Genomic DNA, 19753 nt, shown 5'->3' with positions numbered 1-19753 from the left:
AATCTGGCTTTGCTAAAAGGTGTTGAGTTCTTGCATAAATCAATCCCAAATACCTACAGATGACGGCTCTCATGCCGAGAGTCCCCTCCTATCCCCCCAGGACTGGAAGCCCAGCTCTATCCCCACCCCAGTCCCTGCATCCATGGAAGCCTTTGGGGTGCTCGATGACGAATGTCTCCTCATGTTTGCTCATTGATTCCTATTTAAAGATAGATCCTCTCCTTCCCCACTGGACTGATCGCCCCATGAAGGCAGAGCCATGTCGTACTTATGTCTGGGTTCCCGACACAGAGCCTGACACTTGGCAGTGAAATACACTCTTATGCAAGTGAATGCACGAATAAACACAGAGCCATCGCTTCCCCCTCGCCGCACTCCCGAATTGCACACCGGGACAGACCAATCTCTCACTTAACAAGAACCCAAGCGCCCTGCTTACCTTCTCTAGATGTAGATTTACCCATCGCGTAAAGGTCCTCTTCTGCACATTTTCTCTCTCAACTGAAAACAAAGAAGTGCTGTTAGCTGGATGAACTGAAATCCGTGCAAAATGCTGCCCTACTCTTCCCCAAGGGGGATCCAGGTGGGCGGCAGGCGGACCCGGGAGATCCCCTGTGGAAGTGAAGCCCATCCCAGAAGGGGGTCCCCATGACTTGCATGGTGCCTAGAATCCATTTCTTTCCAGCCCAACTCCATAACCTCTTAGCGAGAATAAATAACCATGAATTCAGACACACACGTGTTCTCTCAGATAGGAAAACAGGGAGCACCTGCCCAATGTCATATGACCAGCAAGGTCATTCCCATTTCACAGATGAAGAAACAGAGGGACAAGCAGCTAATACGCAGCCAAGCTGGGACTTGGAGCTGGATCCCGTGTGTTTCCCACTTGCTGCTGAGCTCTGCGGCCTTAGCGGGCTTGGTGCCCTAGGACCCGGACCACGGGTGGAGATGCCAGCGCCTAGGTCTGGGTGCTCGCTGGCCTGTGGCAGCAGTGTCCCCCCCCCCACCTCCCACCGCAAAGCTCAAGCTGCTACACCCCGCAGGAAGCTTCCTTGAAATGTCTGAGCCAGATGACTCCTGAATTACTAAGTCCTGGATTTCAACATATTGGAAGAACGTATCACATATGCTTAAAATCACTCCACGTTTCTTTAGCCATAAGTAAATGGGAGGCAATTTATCTCTTGGGGGAGCAGAGGGGCTACGGTTTTCTGTAACGACTGTGGTTCTTTTTCCCTCTCAGTCTCATTATTAGGTAGATAGTGGTGCCCATAAATCAAATTTTAATATTGTGGCTTTCAATCTTTTTAATTGAAGAGCCAGCAGACAGTAATTATGCACATAACTGCTTTTTTTTTTTTTTTTTTTTTTACTCATTTTCCTCTTCTTCTGAAAGGAAAGGTCACTTAGCAAGCAGGCATAGGAATTAAAGATCTAATTCCAGTAAACTGTGTTTTGTGGGCAGAGAGAAGGAAAGGAAAAGGACTTGAAAGAAATGAGGGAGGGAGGGGGCATCTGCTGAGGGCCATGAGCTAGAGTCTCGGAGCTTTCCAGAAGACTGGAGAGCACGCTGCCCCCAGGCCCCACTTGGGACCTTTCTGCCAGAATATAGGTGTTGCAATAGCTCAGCGGCCGTCCCTCTGTGGACGGCATTTGGCAGTTTACGGTTTTTCACTGTGACAAGCAGTGTGGCAGCGAACATCCTTGCACAAGTGCCCTGCTGAGTGGTTCTTTGTGCACAAGCGTATGAATATACGTCTCATACCTGACAACTAAAAGTGGAACTGCAGGGTCTTAGTGGTAGGCACATTTAAAATTTTAATAGCTACTTCCAAATTGCCCTCCCAAAAGGCCGCCCCGGTTTATACTTTCACCCCCACCTGTCTTTAAACAAGTTTATGGGATTGTAAAGTATTTACACACACATTCAAACGCTCAGGCTGGTTTCTCCATATGGCTTCAGAGAGAGAGCAAAGTACGTCCCCTGAAACAGAAGTGCATTCAGTGAAAGCCTGAGAGAACCTGGTTCGGACTGTTGGCTTAACGATGCGAAAGGGTATAAAAGAGGAAGTGGGTGTCTGTGAGTCTATATATGCCTCATGTATCCATCCCCGCATCCATCTGTCCATCCATCTATCCTTCCATTCATCCAACCAACCAGCCAACCATCCATCCTCCCCCCATGCATCCATCCTTCCATTCATCCATCCAAACAACGATGTATCCATCCATCCTTCCACGCATGCATGCATTCATCCTTCCATCCTTCTGTCCATCCCTACAACCCTGCATCTATCCATCCATGCATCCATCCTTCCATCCAACCATGTATCCATCCATCCATCCATCCATCCTCCTCCATGCATCCATCCTTCCATTCATCCATCCAAACAACCATGTATCCATCCATCATTCCACCCATGCATGCATTCATCCTTCCATCCTTCTGTCCATCCCTACAACCATGCATCTATCCATCCATGCATCCATCCTTCCATCCAACCATGTATCCATCCATCCATCCATCCATCCATCCATCCATCCATCCATCCTTCCATCTTCCCAGCTGATATTATCAGTGCTCATCATAGGATAGGAACTATGCCAGAGCCTGTGGGTAAAATCAAAGATAAAGAACACATTCATGGAATCTGCACTCCATGAATTCACAGCCAAGAAGGAGAGAAGGCATGGATGCTACAAAGCACATCGGCAAGGAGAAATAAATCAGAAATTTCCAGGGCTGGGATCCCTGGGTGGCGTAGCGGTTTAGCGCCTGCCTTTGGCCCAGGGCGCGATCCAGGAAAGTCCCGGGATCAAATCCCACGTCGGGCTCCCGGTGCATGGAGCCTGCTTCTCCCTCTGCCTATGTCTCTGCCTCTCTCTCTCTCTCTCTCTCTCTCTCTCTCTCTCTCTCTCTCATAAATAAAAAATTAAAAAAAAAACTTAGAAATTTCCAGGGCTGATGGGGATGAGTGGAGGTAATTTCAGACCCCAGGGGATACCCCTCCAGGGGCCCTGAGAGGATCCCACAGTAGAAGTGGGACATGGAGGGGCTCCTGCAGGCAAGGGCAGTCAGTGTCCCAGCCCTGCCCTGATCCACAGCCGACCTCTGGGAGGCTTCATTTCCATTCCAGCCACAGTCTGTGGGAGAATCTGAGCACAGATTAGCTTTGACAGCAAAGCTGACCCACGGGAGGGCAACGTGATGACTGAAGACAGCAGGGGACCGTGAGACTAAATCACAAATAACAGATGAGTCCCAAACTGAAATAGGGTATGGAGACCATAATTTCTGGACCTGAAACTGGGACACATTGCTCAATACACAGGAGAGAAAGAGAGAGGCTGTGAGAATTTAGCCTGCCCCAGAACATCCACCCGAGAGCCACACACCACTAGCTGTGCGACCTTGGGCAAGTTCACGGCTGTCACTGTGCCTTCGCCTCAGTCTCCCCTCTAGAGGTGGAGGATAACTGTGCCTTCCTCACAGGCATGCAGGGAAGATTCGAAGGCATCACCCCCGAAGGCTTCCCCGACAGCTGCTCCATGAGGGCCACTTACCTGGCCTCACAGTGCACCCTGGACCTGCAGTATTTTGTCTGGTGTCTCGACACAAGGGTCTGATGTTCTTTCATGACCTTCTCCATTTCCAAATACCCACCCCCATCCTGCAGGCTCTTTCTACTTCTGGCCTGCCAAGACTCCATAAACTTTATATAGTTTCCATAAATCCAGTGCCCCCTTTTTTCCTCGGCATCTATCACGTTGTAAAGGTGTAGGGAACTATTTCTCTGGAAGGGTCTGGCCTTTTCACGGAGTGTTTGTGGGGCCCGGTATGGGTTTGCTGGGCAACAGTAGAGCAATAACAGTGCTGTAAAAGCACCATCCCCAGGTCTGCCTGGCTGGCCGGGGTGCCCAAGCGCTGGGGCAGGGTGGAGGACGAGGAGGGGGAGGAGGAGCTCACCAGGCCTGGGACCCAAGGGACAGAGAGAGAGAGAGAGGAAGGCTCAAACTTCGGGCACAATGCCACCATCCTGAATCCCCACCTCCCCACCCCCGACCTGACTCTGGCCCCTGCCTTGCCAAGAACCGACAATTTCAGGGGCACCTGGGTGGCTCAGTGGGTTAAGTGTCTGACTCTTGATTCTGGCTCAGGTCATGATCTCAGGGTCATGAGACTGAGCCCCACATCAGGCTCTGAGCTGACGCAGAGGCTGCTTGAGAGTCTCTCTCTCTCCCTCTGCAGCCACCCCACCCACCCCTGGCTCATGCGTGCTCTGTCTCAGAAAAAAAAAAAAAAAAGACAATTTCAAAATGCGACCTTCCTCCCTTCTCAGGAGTCAGGAGCCAGAGAGAGGGATGCTGGCTCGGGATGAAAAAAAAAAAAGGAAAAAAAAAAAAAAGCAGGTTGATGTACACTAAGGCCTCCCTTCCCTATATCCACACTTCCCTTAAACCTACTTCCTATATAACATTTCCTCTTTCACACTTCTGCTCTTCCCCACCCATGAGAAAGGCTTGATGGCTTATCTATTTATAAACATAAGCTCGTTATAAAAAAAAAAAAAACGACCATAAACTACAGGAAAGCATAGTGAGATCTCAGTACACCCGGAGATCACCACTACTGATAATTTACAGACTGTCCTTCTAGAACCACACGAGCACACGCGCACAGCTAAAGCACAAAGATACTCACGTAAACAATTTAAATACGGCCAGCGAATGCCTTGAGGTTTCTCAAAGTATGGCCCACAGGTCACTCGCTCTACGAGCTTCTGGGGTGAGCGTTAACACGCAAATTCCTGGACCCCATCCTAGACCTACGGACTCACTCTTTCTGGGGTCGAGGCCTGGGAACCTGCATTTAAACAGCTTGGTGCGCGCCAGTGCTGCACACTTTGAGGGCCCGGGTCTCACTGGGAAGAGACAGCTCCTGGCTATCTCCAGGCGGAGTGTAGAGGGCAATGGGCACGTCGGCTGGCGGAGAAGGAGCAGGCCACGTCCACAGGCTTCACCACAGACCGAAGACGGGGACACAGGGACGGTTCCCAGGCTTGCCTACTGGCCACGGGCGAGGAGTCCTTTCTTTTTCCTTCATTGTCCAAAGGGCTCTTCCTGCCACTGCTCTTCCAGTGGCTTTAGTCCCTGAATTCATACGTATCTCTGACTCCCCAGAGAGATGAGCTGGAATTTACTAGAAGGACCGCAGACCAGAATTCCCACAGGGGGCCTGCATTCAGAGGGAGCGTTTCCTCCCAGCTTCGGAGGCAGTGCCTGGTGAGAGGAGGGAGGCAGCCGGGCGGGCTGTTCCACCTCCACCTCCGGGAAGTCCTCCAGCTTTCTGGCTGCCCTTGCCTCACACCCCTTGCACAGGTTGGAGCCCCCCAAGGCCGAGCTCTCAGCCTGTGGTGCTCGAGCAGGGGCGCCTCTGCCCCCGCGGGACACCTGGTAGCACCTGGGGAAGTTTGGGTTTTCATCCCGGAGCAGAGGGTTCGACTGGCATCTAGTGGCTCGAGGCCAGGCATGCAGCCCTTGTGTGCGTGGCCGGGGCTCTGGGCCACCCAGGCAGCTCCCCCCACTGCTACCGACTACACAGAAAAGCTACAGCAAGTGAGAGACCTGCTGATACCCTCCCTGAGGGCCTCTGTCTACCCATCCGTACAATGGGGATCACAGTACCCACGTCACGGGGTTGGGAGGGTCAGATGCATTCGAACTGGCCTCACCCGTCACAGAAGGGCTTCCCCGTGGCGAGGGGAGTGGGTGATGCACTGTGGGTACCCCTCGGGTCACCAGGTAGCTGGGGAGAGTGTGTAGGCAGGTGAGAGATCAGGGGCAGGGGCGGTGACGAAGGGCCTTCCAGGGGCTCAGCACAGGGCAGGGCACACGGGGCTGCGGAAACGCAGCTGTCACCATTCCCGTTACCCACCACCGGCGGCCGAACGTTTCTGAGGCTGGCAGGGAACCCCCTTCCTGTGAAATAGGAGAGGAGCCGGTGGTGCCCGTCCGTGCAGGTGTGTGAGGGAGCGCAGTGACCGGACCTACCCGTCCTCGCTGTGCACGGCCCCTCGTGGGCACACGCATGGCCCTACGTCCTTTAGTCCTTTAGCAAATCCTCCCAGACAAGCTCCTTTCCACCAGTCGACCTGGCCGTCGTGGAGGCTGGCTCCTTGCGGTCGGGCCAGTGCGCAGGAGGGGACACCAAGTGGCCGCAGGGAAGCGGGGGGTGTCACATACCCAGGCCTGGGAAGGCAAGATCACCCGGGGCAGAGTCCTGGCTACGGCTGTCCCCAGTGGGAGAGTCACCCTCCCCTCTCTGTCCGGGAGGGAGGGGAGGGCAGGGCGTGGGAGGGGGCCCACACTGTTCCACCTTCACTTCTGCTTTCTGCAGGGGCAGGATCCAATGCGCCCCGCGCTGTTTCCCGGCCACAGCCACAGCCACAGCCCCCACTGGTGACAATCGCTAGGGGCTCCTCTGATAATAACCCGGTCCAGAAAGCCTCTGCCCACCCTTCCAGCAGCAGCAGCCTGAGATGCTTACACATACCCCGCCCCCCCATTCTTGCCAAATATTTTTTCTTCTCCGCAGCCCAGACTGGCTCTCCTCCGAAGTGGCCTCCTTGGCTCACTTTGGCTGTGCCACCCTCCTCCGTCGCTCGGGCGGCCACGGGGACCTTTCAACAGAGATGGACACACAGCTCCCCCTCTCTGGTCACCAGGTGGCCTGCCGCCAGCCCGTGCAAGGGCCCCTCGTGCCCACCCCACCCCGTACAGCACCCAGAAAAGCCAGCACTCCGGCAGCCCCCGCCCGCCCCTCTAGTCCTGGGGCCGCTGGACCCCCGGCAACCCTCGGCCACCCCGTCTGGACGTGGTTTTGCTCCTTTCCCGTCTTTCAACACCTCCCAGCACCGCAAGCTCATTACATGGCCCCATGCTGGTTCACTTGAGAAATAAAACTCAGAAACAAATTAAACGGCAATTTCTTTTTAAACAGGAGAGGGGCCAGGCTTCGGGAATACCAGGCCAACGTTCCCTGGTTCCGACTCCTGGGGGCCACTTCCCCCCGCCGGCTCTGGTGGTATTAAAGCCAAGGCCTCCGTGTGGTTTGTCCCAGCAGTGATTTCGCATTTAATTTCCTTTGTTTTTCCTCCCCGAATGTTTGCTCTGACCTGCGTCCCTTTTATCAAGACTTTGGTAATAAAATGCAAAACCCTCCTTGGGACCACAGGCCAAGCAGCTCGCCCACGCGCTGCAAATAAGGGTGCAGAGAAGAGCTGGTCACCCTCTCTCCGGGTCCCCTGCCCCCTGCTCTCCCGTGTCCCTCCTGCAGCCCGGGGACGCACTGGGGACATCGGGGACGGAGACTGGGTAACCTGGCCCAGCCGGTGCAAACCGGTGGTCTCCCCAATACGCACCCGTAGAGACTCCAATAAAACTGCCAAGCTCACTCTAACTGGGGACTCCAATCCAATTCTCTCACAGGTCCCAGAGGCCACCAATTAACATACCACGTCCTGCCCTGCCGTGCCCCCGCTCCTCCGCCGCTCCAAAGAGCTAGTCCCAATTACACACCAAATTAAGTTTTAAGCTATATATATATATTTAGGCTGGTGCCTGTAACAGAAATAAAAAATAAACCCGCTCTAGTTTTTTCTGTTGAGTGATTCTGTATAACCTCAGCGCTAAACCTCAGTCCACTTTTATGATGACGGGTGACGCCAGCCAGCCATAAAAACCCAAGCATAGGAAAAGGGATTTTTAACATCCACCCCGATGGGCAGGCCAGGGTGACCCGATCAGTGCAGGCCGACTGCCCTGCCGCGTCCGGCCGAAGCGAGATGGGGCCGTACGCGGCCCCGCACAGATCATGCACGTCCCCATGCAGGTGGCTGACGGCGAGGACTGCACTCAGCCACGGACGATAAGACGTCGACCGCGTCCGAACAGGTTCTGTAAGGACGGGTGGGGGGGGGGGTAGAAAGGGAAAACAAGAAAAAAAGGAGGAAAGGCAGAAAAATGATCTCTTCACACAGCACCGCGAAGCGAGGCTCAGGGATCCCCGACACTGAAATCCCCGGGGGACTGAGCTCTTCTCCATAAATTTTGATTTTTTTACACAAGCATTTTCGTGAAAGTATTCTGTTTTCTGAATACCGAGCAACTCCTAAAGCACTGTTTTCTGAACCACATTCTGTAGATTATTATTTCTCATGGGCCTCTCAAAAGAGGAGCCCAAGAAGTCTGGGAAATAGCAGTATAATAAAGGCTCTGATAAGTCCTGCAATAAAAAAAATTTTTTTTTCTTTAAAGTGGTGTGAACCAAGCTCATTTGAAGGCAGACCCCTCTTCTGGGTAAAACTGATCACAATTTCCTTGTAGGAGCCTGCTCTGGAGACACAGATGTTCGTTAATGGGGACGCCTCCACTGGGTCCTCACAGTCAATGAATTGGGCAGCCTCACATCCTGTGACAGAGACTACCATGGGTTTGCCAAACTCTGTTTCCTTTTCCTCGTGGGCGCTCAGCCAAACTACACTTCTCAGCAGCCCCCCCCCCACCTTGCAGGTGGTTGACTGAGTTCCAGCCAACAGCACGTCGGTAGGTCCAAGGTACGCCACTTTCGGACAAGACCCACACAATTATACGGGGGCGATCCCAAGGACACAGAGGATGCCACAGCCACAAGGGGGAAGGAGTCTGGACTCCTGAGTCTCCCATGGACAAGGGTCACCTGGCAGCGCCCCTGGATGAGGACTATCACTCTTGGGCCCCTGACTGAGTCAGAAACACGTCGTCGCAGGCATCGTGGGGTTGTGGCTGAGAGCTGCCCACCCTAGCTGACACCTGTCGTGAGCGAGACACGGGCTCCCCGGGAGGAAGGGAGGGAGCCAACATTACCACGTCTCCCCCGGCACAGTGAGAATCACCTGACACCTGCCATATACTGTCCCAGCTACCCACCCCCCAGGGGAGCGACACCGTTTCCTGCGTGGACCAGGACACCGTGTCTCAGACAGGGGATGGGACTTGCCCCAGCCTTGGCGGTAGAGCCAGGAGAAGACTCTAGTGTGGTCACCGCAAGCCCAGACTCTCCCCGAGGCTGGCGCCGGGCTGCTCAAAGCCCCTTCAAAACTAACATTTTACCGAAGATCCTTCATGAAGAACCTGTTGCGGGATCCCTGGGTGGCTCAGCGGTTTAGCACCTGCCTTTGGCCCAGGGCGTGACCCTGGGGTCCTGGGATCGAGTCTCGCATTGGGCTCCCTGCATGGAGCCTGCTTCTCCCTCTGTCTGTGTCTCTGCCTCTCTCTCTCTCATGAATAAATAAATAAAATCTTAATTAAAAAAATGAAGAACCTGTTTCGTGCCCATGTTAGCTCAACTGCGGAATAACGGCTGACCTGGTGTTTTATCCCCAAACAGATCTTAACAGGCCTACTAAGAATTAGCTCGACTGCTTGGGTTCAGCTATATATATATATTTTAAAGGAGATTGATTAAAAACATTCCACTTCATACAAATGACCTTGATTTGCATTTTGGAGCACATCTGCCTTTAATAAACCCCACACCTGCCCTCACATACCGATGTTTTCAGCCAACGAGAATCTCGGTTGAGTATTAGGGTCACCCATTGTCCCAGCTCGCCCAGGACTGACGGGGACCCCAGGACTTGGGACGTGTTAGTGCTAGAACTGGGAAGGTCCCCGGCAGGCCGGGATGAGCTGGTCCGTCTGGCCGGTAGACACGGTGGGAGCAGGTTCTCCAGGGGACAGCGGCCGGGAGGCGGAAGGCACGGGGACACCCCCCGCGGGAGACACAGACAGCGAGAGGCAAGGTGGTTAATATTTGCTTTAAATGCGAGGACTAAAGCAAACTGTGAAACCTCCATTTACAGCTTTCGCCTGCCAACAAAAAGTGACACCAGCGTGACTTTGAATTCCTACTCGGAGCAGGAGAGGCAGGGCTGGAACCTGCGGTTGGGGGGAGGCCAGAGGTGTGGGATCCTCCCCCAGATGGAAGCGTTACCAATGCTTCGTGTTAACTGGCAGGAGAGAGGACAGGCTGCCTGCGCCGGGGGCCAGGGACTGAGCCGTGCCAACGCGACAAAGACACTTCCCACAGCACCGGGTCCTTTTAGACACACATTTGCTTGAAAGCAGACAAAAGTCATCTACTGATGTGAGCCACCCCAATGGACACACTTGTGCACATCCGTGTGAGCGTGCAGGCATGGCCCTCCCCGTGACGAGGTCCACCTCCAACCCCCTTTGGGCACCTGCAGTCCCCAGGGTCACCATGGGGATTTTATCAGGACGAGGTCTCCCGTGTGGCACGGACACGCAGTTCAGACCTATGGGCTGCACTCTGACACTGAGGTCAAGGCTGCATCACTGTCACTGGGTACGAATCCTGCAGAATGGCAAATTCCAGTTCTATAATCTTAAAAAATAATAATAATAAAGAAAAAGAAAAAAAGAAAGAAACCCACTGAGATGAGACACGTGATTCTCAACCTTGGCCGCACACGACAGTCACTTGGGGAAACTCTAAAATAAAGGGATGCCTGGGCTCCACTCCAGGCTAATTGAATCCAAATCCCTGGGGGTGGGGCCCAGGCATCTGCATTTTTAAAGCTCCCCAGGTGATTCTGACACTGAGCCTGGGCTGAGAGCCACTGCTCTAGGCCAGGAGTTGGCAATTTTTCCTGTCAAGGGCCAGACAGTAAATGTTTCAGACTTCGCAGGCCATATGGTCTCCAGCGACCAGTCAACTCTGCGGTCCTGGTGGGAAAGCCGCCAGGGCGGCACATAACCGGGCATGGCCGTGTTCCAATAAAACTTTATTTATATGAACAGGCAGCGGGCTGCAGCGTGCCAAGCCCTGTGCTGGACTCCGCAGGCCCCACCGCCAGACGTAAGCAGCCATCCCAGGTCTCACTGGTGGCCCGACCTCACACCCCAGCTTTTAAAATTCACTTTGGGGCTTCAAAAGCAGGGGTTTGTTTGCATTCTATTTACTGTCATAGGAAAACAAAACAGCAGGGGCAGGGTGGCTAGGGTGGGTGGAGTGGCAGGCACGTGGGAAATAAAAGTCGAAAAGCTGGGGCGCCTGGGTGGCTCAGGCCGCTGAGCCATCCAACTCTGGGGTTTCGGCTCAGGTCATGATCTTGGGGGAGGTCGTGGGATCGAGCCCCTGTGTCGGGTTCCATGCTCAGCGGGGGGGAGTCTGCTTCGGATTCCTTCTCCCTCTGCCCCTCCTCTCTCTCTGTTTCTCAAATAAATAAAATCTTAAAAAAAAAAAAAAGCAGCAGAAGCAGAAAGGCTGAGTGTTTGATGCCTGCAGATCAGAAAATGCCTTCTCTCGGGCAGCCCGGGTGGCTCAGCGGTTTAGCGCTGCCTTCAGCCCAGGGCACGATCCTGGAGACCCGGGATCGAGTCCCATGTCGGCCTCCCTGCATGGAGCCTGCATCTCCTGCATGGAGCCTGCTTCTCTCTCTGCATCTCCTTCTCTCTGTGTCTCTCATGAAAAGATAAGTAAAAAATTTTTTAAAAAAAGAAAATGCCTTCTCTCCTTCCATCACCAAAAACAGTAAAAAAATGACATCTGGGCAACCAGACTTTGACGTGATTCTTCCCTTTGCTTTCCTTCCTCAGCAACCGGCCTTTCTCAAGACAACTTGATCATACCCCTCTTCCCTCACCTCACCCCTACTAAATGTCCCCTTTGTCTGAGGAACCCAAAAGAGCAAGAGGAAAAACCACCCCAGACCATCATCATTGATTTTTTCTCTTTTTTTCTATGAAGCTTAAATGGAAATAAGTTAAAAATAAATCAAATAGGCTACCTCCTCCTTGTAGGCAAAATTTCTGAGTAGATTAAATTTTGTTCAAGGGCAGGAATCTCCATTTTCTTCTGCCTCGCGAGGAATCCAGAATCACTCTGCTCATCAGCCATTCAGGAATCTGGTACTCTGGCTGGAGATTCTTTTTTTTTTTTTTTTTTTAAGATTTTATTTATTTATTCATCATGAGAGACACACAGAGAGAGAGAGAGGCAGAGACACAGGCAGGATCACGCCCTGGGCCAAAGGCAGGCGCTATACCACTGCGCCACCCAGGGATCCCCTTTTTTAAGATTTTATTTATTTATTCATGAGAGTCACAGAGGGAGGCAGAGACACAGGCAGAGGGGAAAGTTGGCTCCCTGTGCAGAGCCCGATGCGGGACTCGATCCTGGGATCCCGGGATCACGACCTGAGCCAAAGGCGGATGCTCAACCACTGAGCCACCCAGGTGTCCCTCTAGCTGGAGATTCTTAAATAAGATTATTGAAGGTAGCTTCCCAGCCAGCATCGGCATGAAGGCAGTCATCCGGAGTCCACCTGAATGCTCCTCAGGATGAGAGGCTCAGCACTTCTGCAAAATCAGTCTTCCATGATCTTACCGCTGTTTTTTGGGGGAGAAAGGGCAAAGCCAGTAGGGGTACAACAGTTAGGGAAGTGACAGGAAATAATCGGGCTTCAGTGCGACATCAGGCAGGCAGGCCATCAGTGTCCCAAAGACACAGCACGCTACCTGGAGAGGCCAAATGTTTCCAGTCTTTCAGATCTCAGCATTTTAGAAAGAAACTAAAAGCACGCAGGTAGGCTATAGCAGCTGATTCTCATAGAAAGCCTGGTAAATGGTTTTCAGGCTGCTGGAAAACCTGGTGAACTGGAAGGTTCTGTTACTGCTCTTAAAAACCATTATAAGTCCTCCATCCGGATAGGCTCTGACAACCCTCCTGGTCACAGATTTCCTCGGGGTGGAATCTGTATTTGAAAATGAATCTGCGTGTTTATGCGGGAGGTGAAAACACAGGAGTCCACCAAGAGAAGGGACAGATCCTACCCCTAGCAGATTCCTGAACAGCTTCTTACATGAAGGGCAGGGGCCACTGCAAATCCTCAGGTTTTCCTCGTTGGGGGCAACCAAAATCTCAGAGCCAGCGGAATTTCCTTTGTTGCTCTGCTGTCAGGAAGTTCTTTATTAAACCCCAATGCCAAGTTTCGCAGAGGAACGGAACCACGGCCCAGGTAATCTGGATACTAACTTCCACCCAATTTTCACAAAGATATCATGTGATACAGACCCTTTTGTTGATTTTCTTTTTTTTAGCTGTTTTGTGAATCAGGTGAGCCACCTTAAATGTTTTTGTTCAACGAGGCAGGGTATACTCAGGGAATGAATGACAGGTGAATGGGGATCTCCGTTGGTAGAAAGGGTCTTGTATGTCACTGTTGCCGCTGCTGTGCACTGCGCCACCCCCAAGTGCCTTGCACACGAGTACAGATGCTCGTCGAATGAGTGGGAAACCCCCCTACCATCTGCTCCTTGCACCTGGCCCCCACTACGCCCATTCCGATGCAGCCTGGATCACTCACCTTCCAACCGCCACCTGCACCGCTAACCTGTCTGTCTAACCTCCCCAAGCGTGGCTCTAGGAAAAAAAAATCTAGGATATCTCCCTTTTTTTGTACCCGCCCTCTGAGACTCCCGCAGTCCCTGCTCACAGGTTTGCTGGGGCTGCTCCTGTGAGCCACAACCTCAGGTAGATCCAACAGGACAGGAACCCAGAAAGCCCAGGCGAGGATTCCCAGGAACTTGGTGTGGGGACCAGCTCCGCGGAGCGCTGGGTTCTATCGGAGGGAGTCTGACCTGGAGTCCGAGTCCACGGGGTTGTTCGGGGGCACTGAGCTGCCACAAGGGGATCTCTCCCAGGATGGCATTTTTCAGGCACATGTTCAGGAACGAGGAGGGCAAGCCTGACTGCGTGACGCCCACCACCTGCGCACAGCGGCCGAGGGCCACATCTGGCCCGCGTTACCAGGTGGCACTTGGCTTAAACGAACGGTCAGTTAAGGAGCTAGGGGGTGAGTACAGGCTCCATCTGGCTGGCCCCTGAATGGAGGGGGTGGCGTGGTGGCCACCTGCTGCGGGGGAGGCTCAGGGGCGGAAGAGTACAATCAGGAGAAGGATGGAGCGGGGCAAAGTGTGCAAAGGACAGTTCTGTTCTGGCCTTTTCCAGAGGCCCTGCTGTACCCAGGCCTTTGGATTCAGTGGGACTGATGTATTTCTCTCAAAGTAAATATATAAATATTTAGCTTCATCATGCTCTCGTGGGTTTCTGAGGGTTACAGTTAAGAGCATCCTCACTAATTTCTTCAACAAAGTACAAAGAAAGAGATGAAGGAAACCTATGGATGAAGGAAGGTTTAAAGGCTTAGGAGACCCCAGGTGATTGCAATGGAGGGCCCTTGGCGGGATCCCAATCCAAACTTTTATTTTTATTTTTTTTAAAGATTTATTGATTTATCCATGAGAGACAGAGAGGGAGAGGCAGAGACCCAGGCAGAGGCAGAAGCAGGCTCTTTGCAGGAGCCCGATGCGGGACTCGACCCCAGGGTCCCGGGATCACGACCCGAGCCAAAGGCAGCCGCCCAACCACTGAGCCACCCAGGCATCCCTCCAAACAAACTTTCAAAGACCAAATCATTGTGTTCTGTAAGTTTAAAACCATAGCTAAACGAAATTCTCGGAAAACCGTAGAATGCCGAAACGAGAGCAGGAAGAAATAGAGAATTTAAATAAATCAACAGATGTTAAAGACCAACAACCAAGAGTCCTTACCGCGAACATCCCTGATTCCCATTTTAGAGACGCACTGGCCAAGCCAGGGACAGGTCAGGTCACCCTGTCTGGTAAGAACCGGAGCTGGGGTTCACACCCAGGCCTGACTCCAATACCAGTGACCTAACCTTGACCCTGCCTCCTGACCTTGCCCCTGACCGACTCAGACTCCCCAGTAAGCCAGGACGGAAATCATTAGTTAGATATTCTAAGTCGCTCCAGTTTAGGTCACCGCCTCCTGCCACGCTGCCTGCCACCTTGGCGGGTCCCTCTGCAGATGGACGCATATTTCACAAATTTTACTGAGCTCTTCCGCCACCGACCACAACTCGGGCGAGGGAAGAGCCCTAGGTTAATAAGTCTAGAGCTGTCAGAGGACTTCCCTGTGGGGACAGGCCAGCAGGTGGAGAAAGCTGCAGGAGAAAGCTACTGCAGCTTTCACTAGAAGCTTGTCTGTGTATTTTATCTTCCTAACCATGTGCATATATTTGGGAGAAATGTTAAGTTTTACTTAAAAAAAAAATTGCTACGTACGCAACCCCGTGCACAGTGCAACGTTTCTGATCTTCTGTCTTTCGGACCATTGGGGGAAATATTTACAAATGTAATATTCGACAAAAGGATTTTCTGTTCATAAAATAGATAACCTGTAACGGAAAAAGTTGGAAAAGTCAATAGGAAAAAATTCTTCCAAGACAGCTTCTTTCCTTTCATCTTTCCTTCTGCATGGGTTTGAATTTTGCTCGCTGGTTTTAACAGCCTTTTGACCGTATTATGTGTGCAGGGCAGTATTCTGTGTGTGGGCACTGCCGGGTGCCGAGCCGGGATCCTTCCTCACTTTTCCTAAATGGTGGTTATTGCTGCCATTCTTTTTTTTTTTTAAGATTTATTTATTTATTTATGAGAGAGAGAGAGAGAGAGAGAGAGAGAGAGAGAGAGGCAGAGACACAGGAGGAGGGAGAAGCAGGCTCCATGCCGGGAGCGTGACGCAGGACTCGATCCGGGACTCCAGGATCAGGCCCTGGGCCAAAGGCAGGCGCCAAACCGCTGAGCCACCCAGGGATCCCTTATTGCTGCCATTCTTATTATCTTGCTCCTCTTCTCCATCCCTGCACACTGGCTGGGCGGGGGGCGGTGGGCAGACAACCTGTCTTTTCACGTATAGGCACAAGGAACCAGACACATTCAAACCGGCGGGGAACCGCACAGGCCTTCACAGTCCCGGATTCCGAGCCCTGGCTGCACCAACAGGATGAAACCTTGTAGCTCTCTCCTTGGAAGAAGGCGCGTGTGGATGCTGGGCAGCTTTGGGTAGGCTGCAGCAGACAGTTCGATGCCTCCCCTATAACCGTTTTGCTCTTCTCAACTATTAGGACCCTTAATCTTGAGTGAGCAATTTGCCTAGTTTAAAAATGATCATTTTCCAGCCTCCTGGGCTGATAGGAGTGGTCCTGGGACAAAGCCTGGCCAATGAAGTTGGGGGTTTGGGGGTGGACGTTAGGGTTGGGGCTTCCAGGAATGTTCTGCAGAGGCGTGCAGAGAACACCGGGGTGTGCCCCCTTTGCCTCCTTCCTAACCCTCTGTCTTCTTGTAATGGAGCATGAGGCTAGAAACACAAGAGCCAGTGCTAAAGATGGTTGGACCATGGAAGGAAATAGATGGTTCCATGGTGGCCCTGCCGGGTCCCTAACCGGCCATAGGCTGCCTATCTCTGGGCTTCCTGTTGCAGGGGATAGATGAATCCTCTTGGATGAAGTCCTAAAGTTGGGTTTTTGTTACTTGCAGCTAAACACAATCCTGAGTGGTACCGTACACGTTCTCTTGTTTTTATAAACCCCTCAGAACCCCGTCGGTGCTGCCTCAACCACATCCCCACTGTTGGCAGTCAGGCTAGCTGCAATGTTTCTGGCTGCTAAAAATACTTTAGTAATGAAAATCCTTTTGTTTATTATGCATAAACACCCGTGGGTTCTTACATCTCTACAGCACTTGATAACCTGCAAACCTGTTTTGCACACACCCCGTCCCCAGCGCAGCCAGAGGAAAACGATTCGAGACAGAACAGCTCAGCAGCCACACGATAGGTAATGGGGCTCCCCATCCATGATGTCTTTGCTCTGTGTCTGTCCCCCCTACTCCTACATCTGAGTTATGCTCAAAAAGCCATCCAACTCCAGTGAATCGTGGCTGCTGAGTCTACACAAGAAATGAGAAACAATTACAAAAGGCGAGAGCTAAGGGATGTGTTGTCCAGGTTCGAAACCCCGCAGCTGAGCCCTACGGGAGGGCACGATGCCAAGCCAGGAAGCCTTCCTCTCACCGCAGGGTGCAAAGAATGAATGAATGCAAGAGTCTGAGGCATGGGGAAGGATGTGTCAAGACTGTATATCGCCCGGGAGCCTCTGAACAACATGGATGGGGGGAGTGGACTAGAGTCTCAGAGATGATGAGCCAAATGTTTTTGTGTGTTGGGGGATAAGTTGGTGGAGTGGGGGGGGGGGGGGATTGGGAAAGACGGGTATTAGGAAAGGGGGCAAAGACTGTGAGATCTTGAAAAGGCATTAGGCTTTTAACGACAATACAGGAAATCTGCTCGGGGGACCACCTGGAACCAAACATCACCCCCTCTAACCTCTGGGTTTCCTGCGCGCACTTTTTATTTCCCATGTGGTAAGTGCACTCGGCATCTGCACGAAGTGATCCCATGTGTGTGTGTTGGGGGGGAGGGGGTGTGGAAGAGCCAAAGGCAATGTCCGTCTCCTGGTTCTTAGATAGTGGTGATAGGACCACCACCTGGCACCTTGCATGCTGTAGAAGCTTTGCACCTCCGCACCCCATGGTCATTCTGCGAATGGGATCCAATCATCCTGGCTGCAAAAGGAGTCTCAGTCCTCACTGACTGACCCTATAAACTAAAAGAGGCTCATCTCCCAGTCAAGTGGTCTTTGCAATCTTCCGTAACACACTGGGTCCCCACCTGTGCCATGCTGAACGTCTTCAAGTTTATAAATTGAACTCATTTGCTAGAGAGCAAGGAGGGCCCGGTGTCCAAATCACAGAGATCATCTATCACACCCCTTGATGGCGGGAACCAGGAAGCGCAATGTATTAAGCTGTGTGCACTGTGCCGGGCACCCGCCAGGTGGCTGTTACCATCTCCATTTTACAGATGACTAGAGAGAGGTGGAGGAAACTTGTGCTCAGGATCGCACAGGAAGAAAGAGAAATGCTAAATGTAGGGAGCAGGACGCCTGGGTGGCTCAGTGGTTGAGTGTTTGCCTTTGGCCCAGGGCGTGATCCCAGGGTCCCGGGATCGAGTCCTGCATCGGGCTCCTGCATGGGGCCTGCTTCTCCCTCTGCCTGTGTCTCTGCCTCTCTCTGTGTGTCTCTCATGAATTAATAAATAAAATCTTTAAATGTAGGGAGCAAATTCACTCTGACCCCAGAATAGGAGAATGGCAGAGAAATCGCTGGGTCTTTGGTGGGAGCCCCTCCTCCCACATTCAATCTTCTCCTTCAGAAGGAGCAGCTGGAACCCTTCCGGACTTGTGGGTTTCTGAGCCACATTCCTTGACGTTTGCTGTTCTCAGAGCTGCAGGCCCCGGTTCTCCGCCCGGGTCCGAGGGCCAGAGCCAGGCCCGGGGGCCCTTCACGCAGAGAAGCGTTTTCTGCCCTTGGCCCCTGCAGAAGGGAAGGATTAGCGAGGCAAAGCCCAACTTGATTGAAAAATAACTTCCCTACAGGCTGCTTTATGGCTTTGCACCTCTTCCAGCTCTGGCTGAGTCTGGCCCCGAGACCGGCGGACTCGGGGTGGTCTTTCCTCCTCCAAGGAGCCGGAAATTAGCAAAGGAACGCCAGGGGGTGCTGGACAGGCCATCTGAAGTAGGGCAGCAACTTATTAATGTTTTTTAAAAGTTTAAAAACGAGTAGCCAACTATAAGGGGGCAAGGCAGTCTGGCTCCACTGCTTACTAGCTCTGTGACGGGGCAAGGGGCTGCCCCTCGCCGTCCCCATCTATAATGTGCGTGTGTATGTGCGTGTGTGTGTGTGTGTGTGTGTGTAGGGGGGAGTTGTCTACACCACCGTGTGGTTGGCATGGGGATGAAATGAGAGCTGGTGTTTATAAAGTGCTTACAACTGACACATGGTCGTGCCTGCACATGGGACGGCCCCAGGCCTGTGCCAGAACGAGCACATTTATATCCACCAGACCAGCCAAAGCCATGAGTTCCAAGCAGGGTAGACTCTGGCCTTGACCAAAGAGAGGCCTGGCCTTCATGCTGGGCTTCTGGGAGGTGATCTATGTCATATGCAGTAGGAGTGTGCCTGGAGAGGGCAGGGCTGAGCACAGCGGATCTTAGTGCAGGGCTGGCCATGGCCCGGGAAGGCCAACCGTGTGATTTATTTACTTTTATTATTTTTAAAAAGATTTTATTTATTTATTCACGAGAGACATGGAGAGAGAGGCAGAGACACAGGCAGAGGGAGAAGCAGGCTCTCCGTGGGGAGCCCGATGCAGGACTTGATCCCAGGACCCCGGGATCACGATCTGAGCCCAAGGCAGATGCTCAACCACTGAGCCACACAGGTGACCCCCAACCGTGTAATTTAGGGTGGTCACACGGTATCAGCTGGGCTGGAGACTGAGTTCAACAATGAGAGTAATCAGTCAATCAATCAATTTTGCCTCAATTGTGCGTCAGCTTCTCTGATGGTGATGCTCTGTGTGTACCTCACACATCGGTGCCAGGAGAGTAACGTGAGTGTAAGAGCTCTCCGTGGGGATTGGGTCTTTCTAAGGAGTTATCAAACCAGAGGGTGAACGTGCAACTGGTGTCAGAAATGTGGCCTGTTCCCCTCAACCTCTGCAGTCTGGTGACCCCGGGCAATTTCTACAACAGGAACCCTCCTGAGCTTCACGCCCACTGTTGCCCCCAACCACCCAAACTGGAAAGGGTGAGGAGACAATGGGAGCTTGTGCGGGGCACTAAGTGAAGCGCTTTCCAGAGGCCAGCTCATGGGTGCCTCAGTCTACACATCTGTCGTCATAGCCAGTTCTGGCTGGACTATTCTA

General features: G+C 52.6%; 1 protein-coding gene across 6 annotated transcripts in view; it reads right to left on the bottom strand.

Moving 5' to 3' along the window:
• CLMN (calmin) overlaps nucleotides 1–19753 on the bottom strand; it is a 116196-nt gene that overhangs the window by 41359 nt on the left and 55084 nt on the right. For 5 of the 6 annotated variants that reach the window (XM_041760135.1, XM_041760137.1, XM_041760134.1 and 2 more), the window contains exon 2: nucleotides 440–501. In XM_041760135.1, the coding sequence (XP_041616069.1) occupies nucleotides 440–501 (62 nt within the window). Of the gene's footprint in view, nucleotides 1–439; nucleotides 502–4705; nucleotides 5363–19753 lie in introns of those variants that run through there. The other variant, XM_041760138.1, reaches the window with a different exon arrangement.

The sequence above is a fragment of the Vulpes lagopus genome, chromosome 6 (assembly GCF_018345385.1).
Source record: "Vulpes lagopus strain Blue_001 chromosome 6, ASM1834538v1, whole genome shotgun sequence".
Lineage (NCBI taxonomy): Eukaryota > Metazoa > Chordata > Mammalia > Carnivora > Canidae > Vulpes > Vulpes lagopus.
The sequence above is the reverse complement of the archived record's forward strand: the minus strand, read 5'-3'. Positions and strand labels throughout refer to the sequence as shown.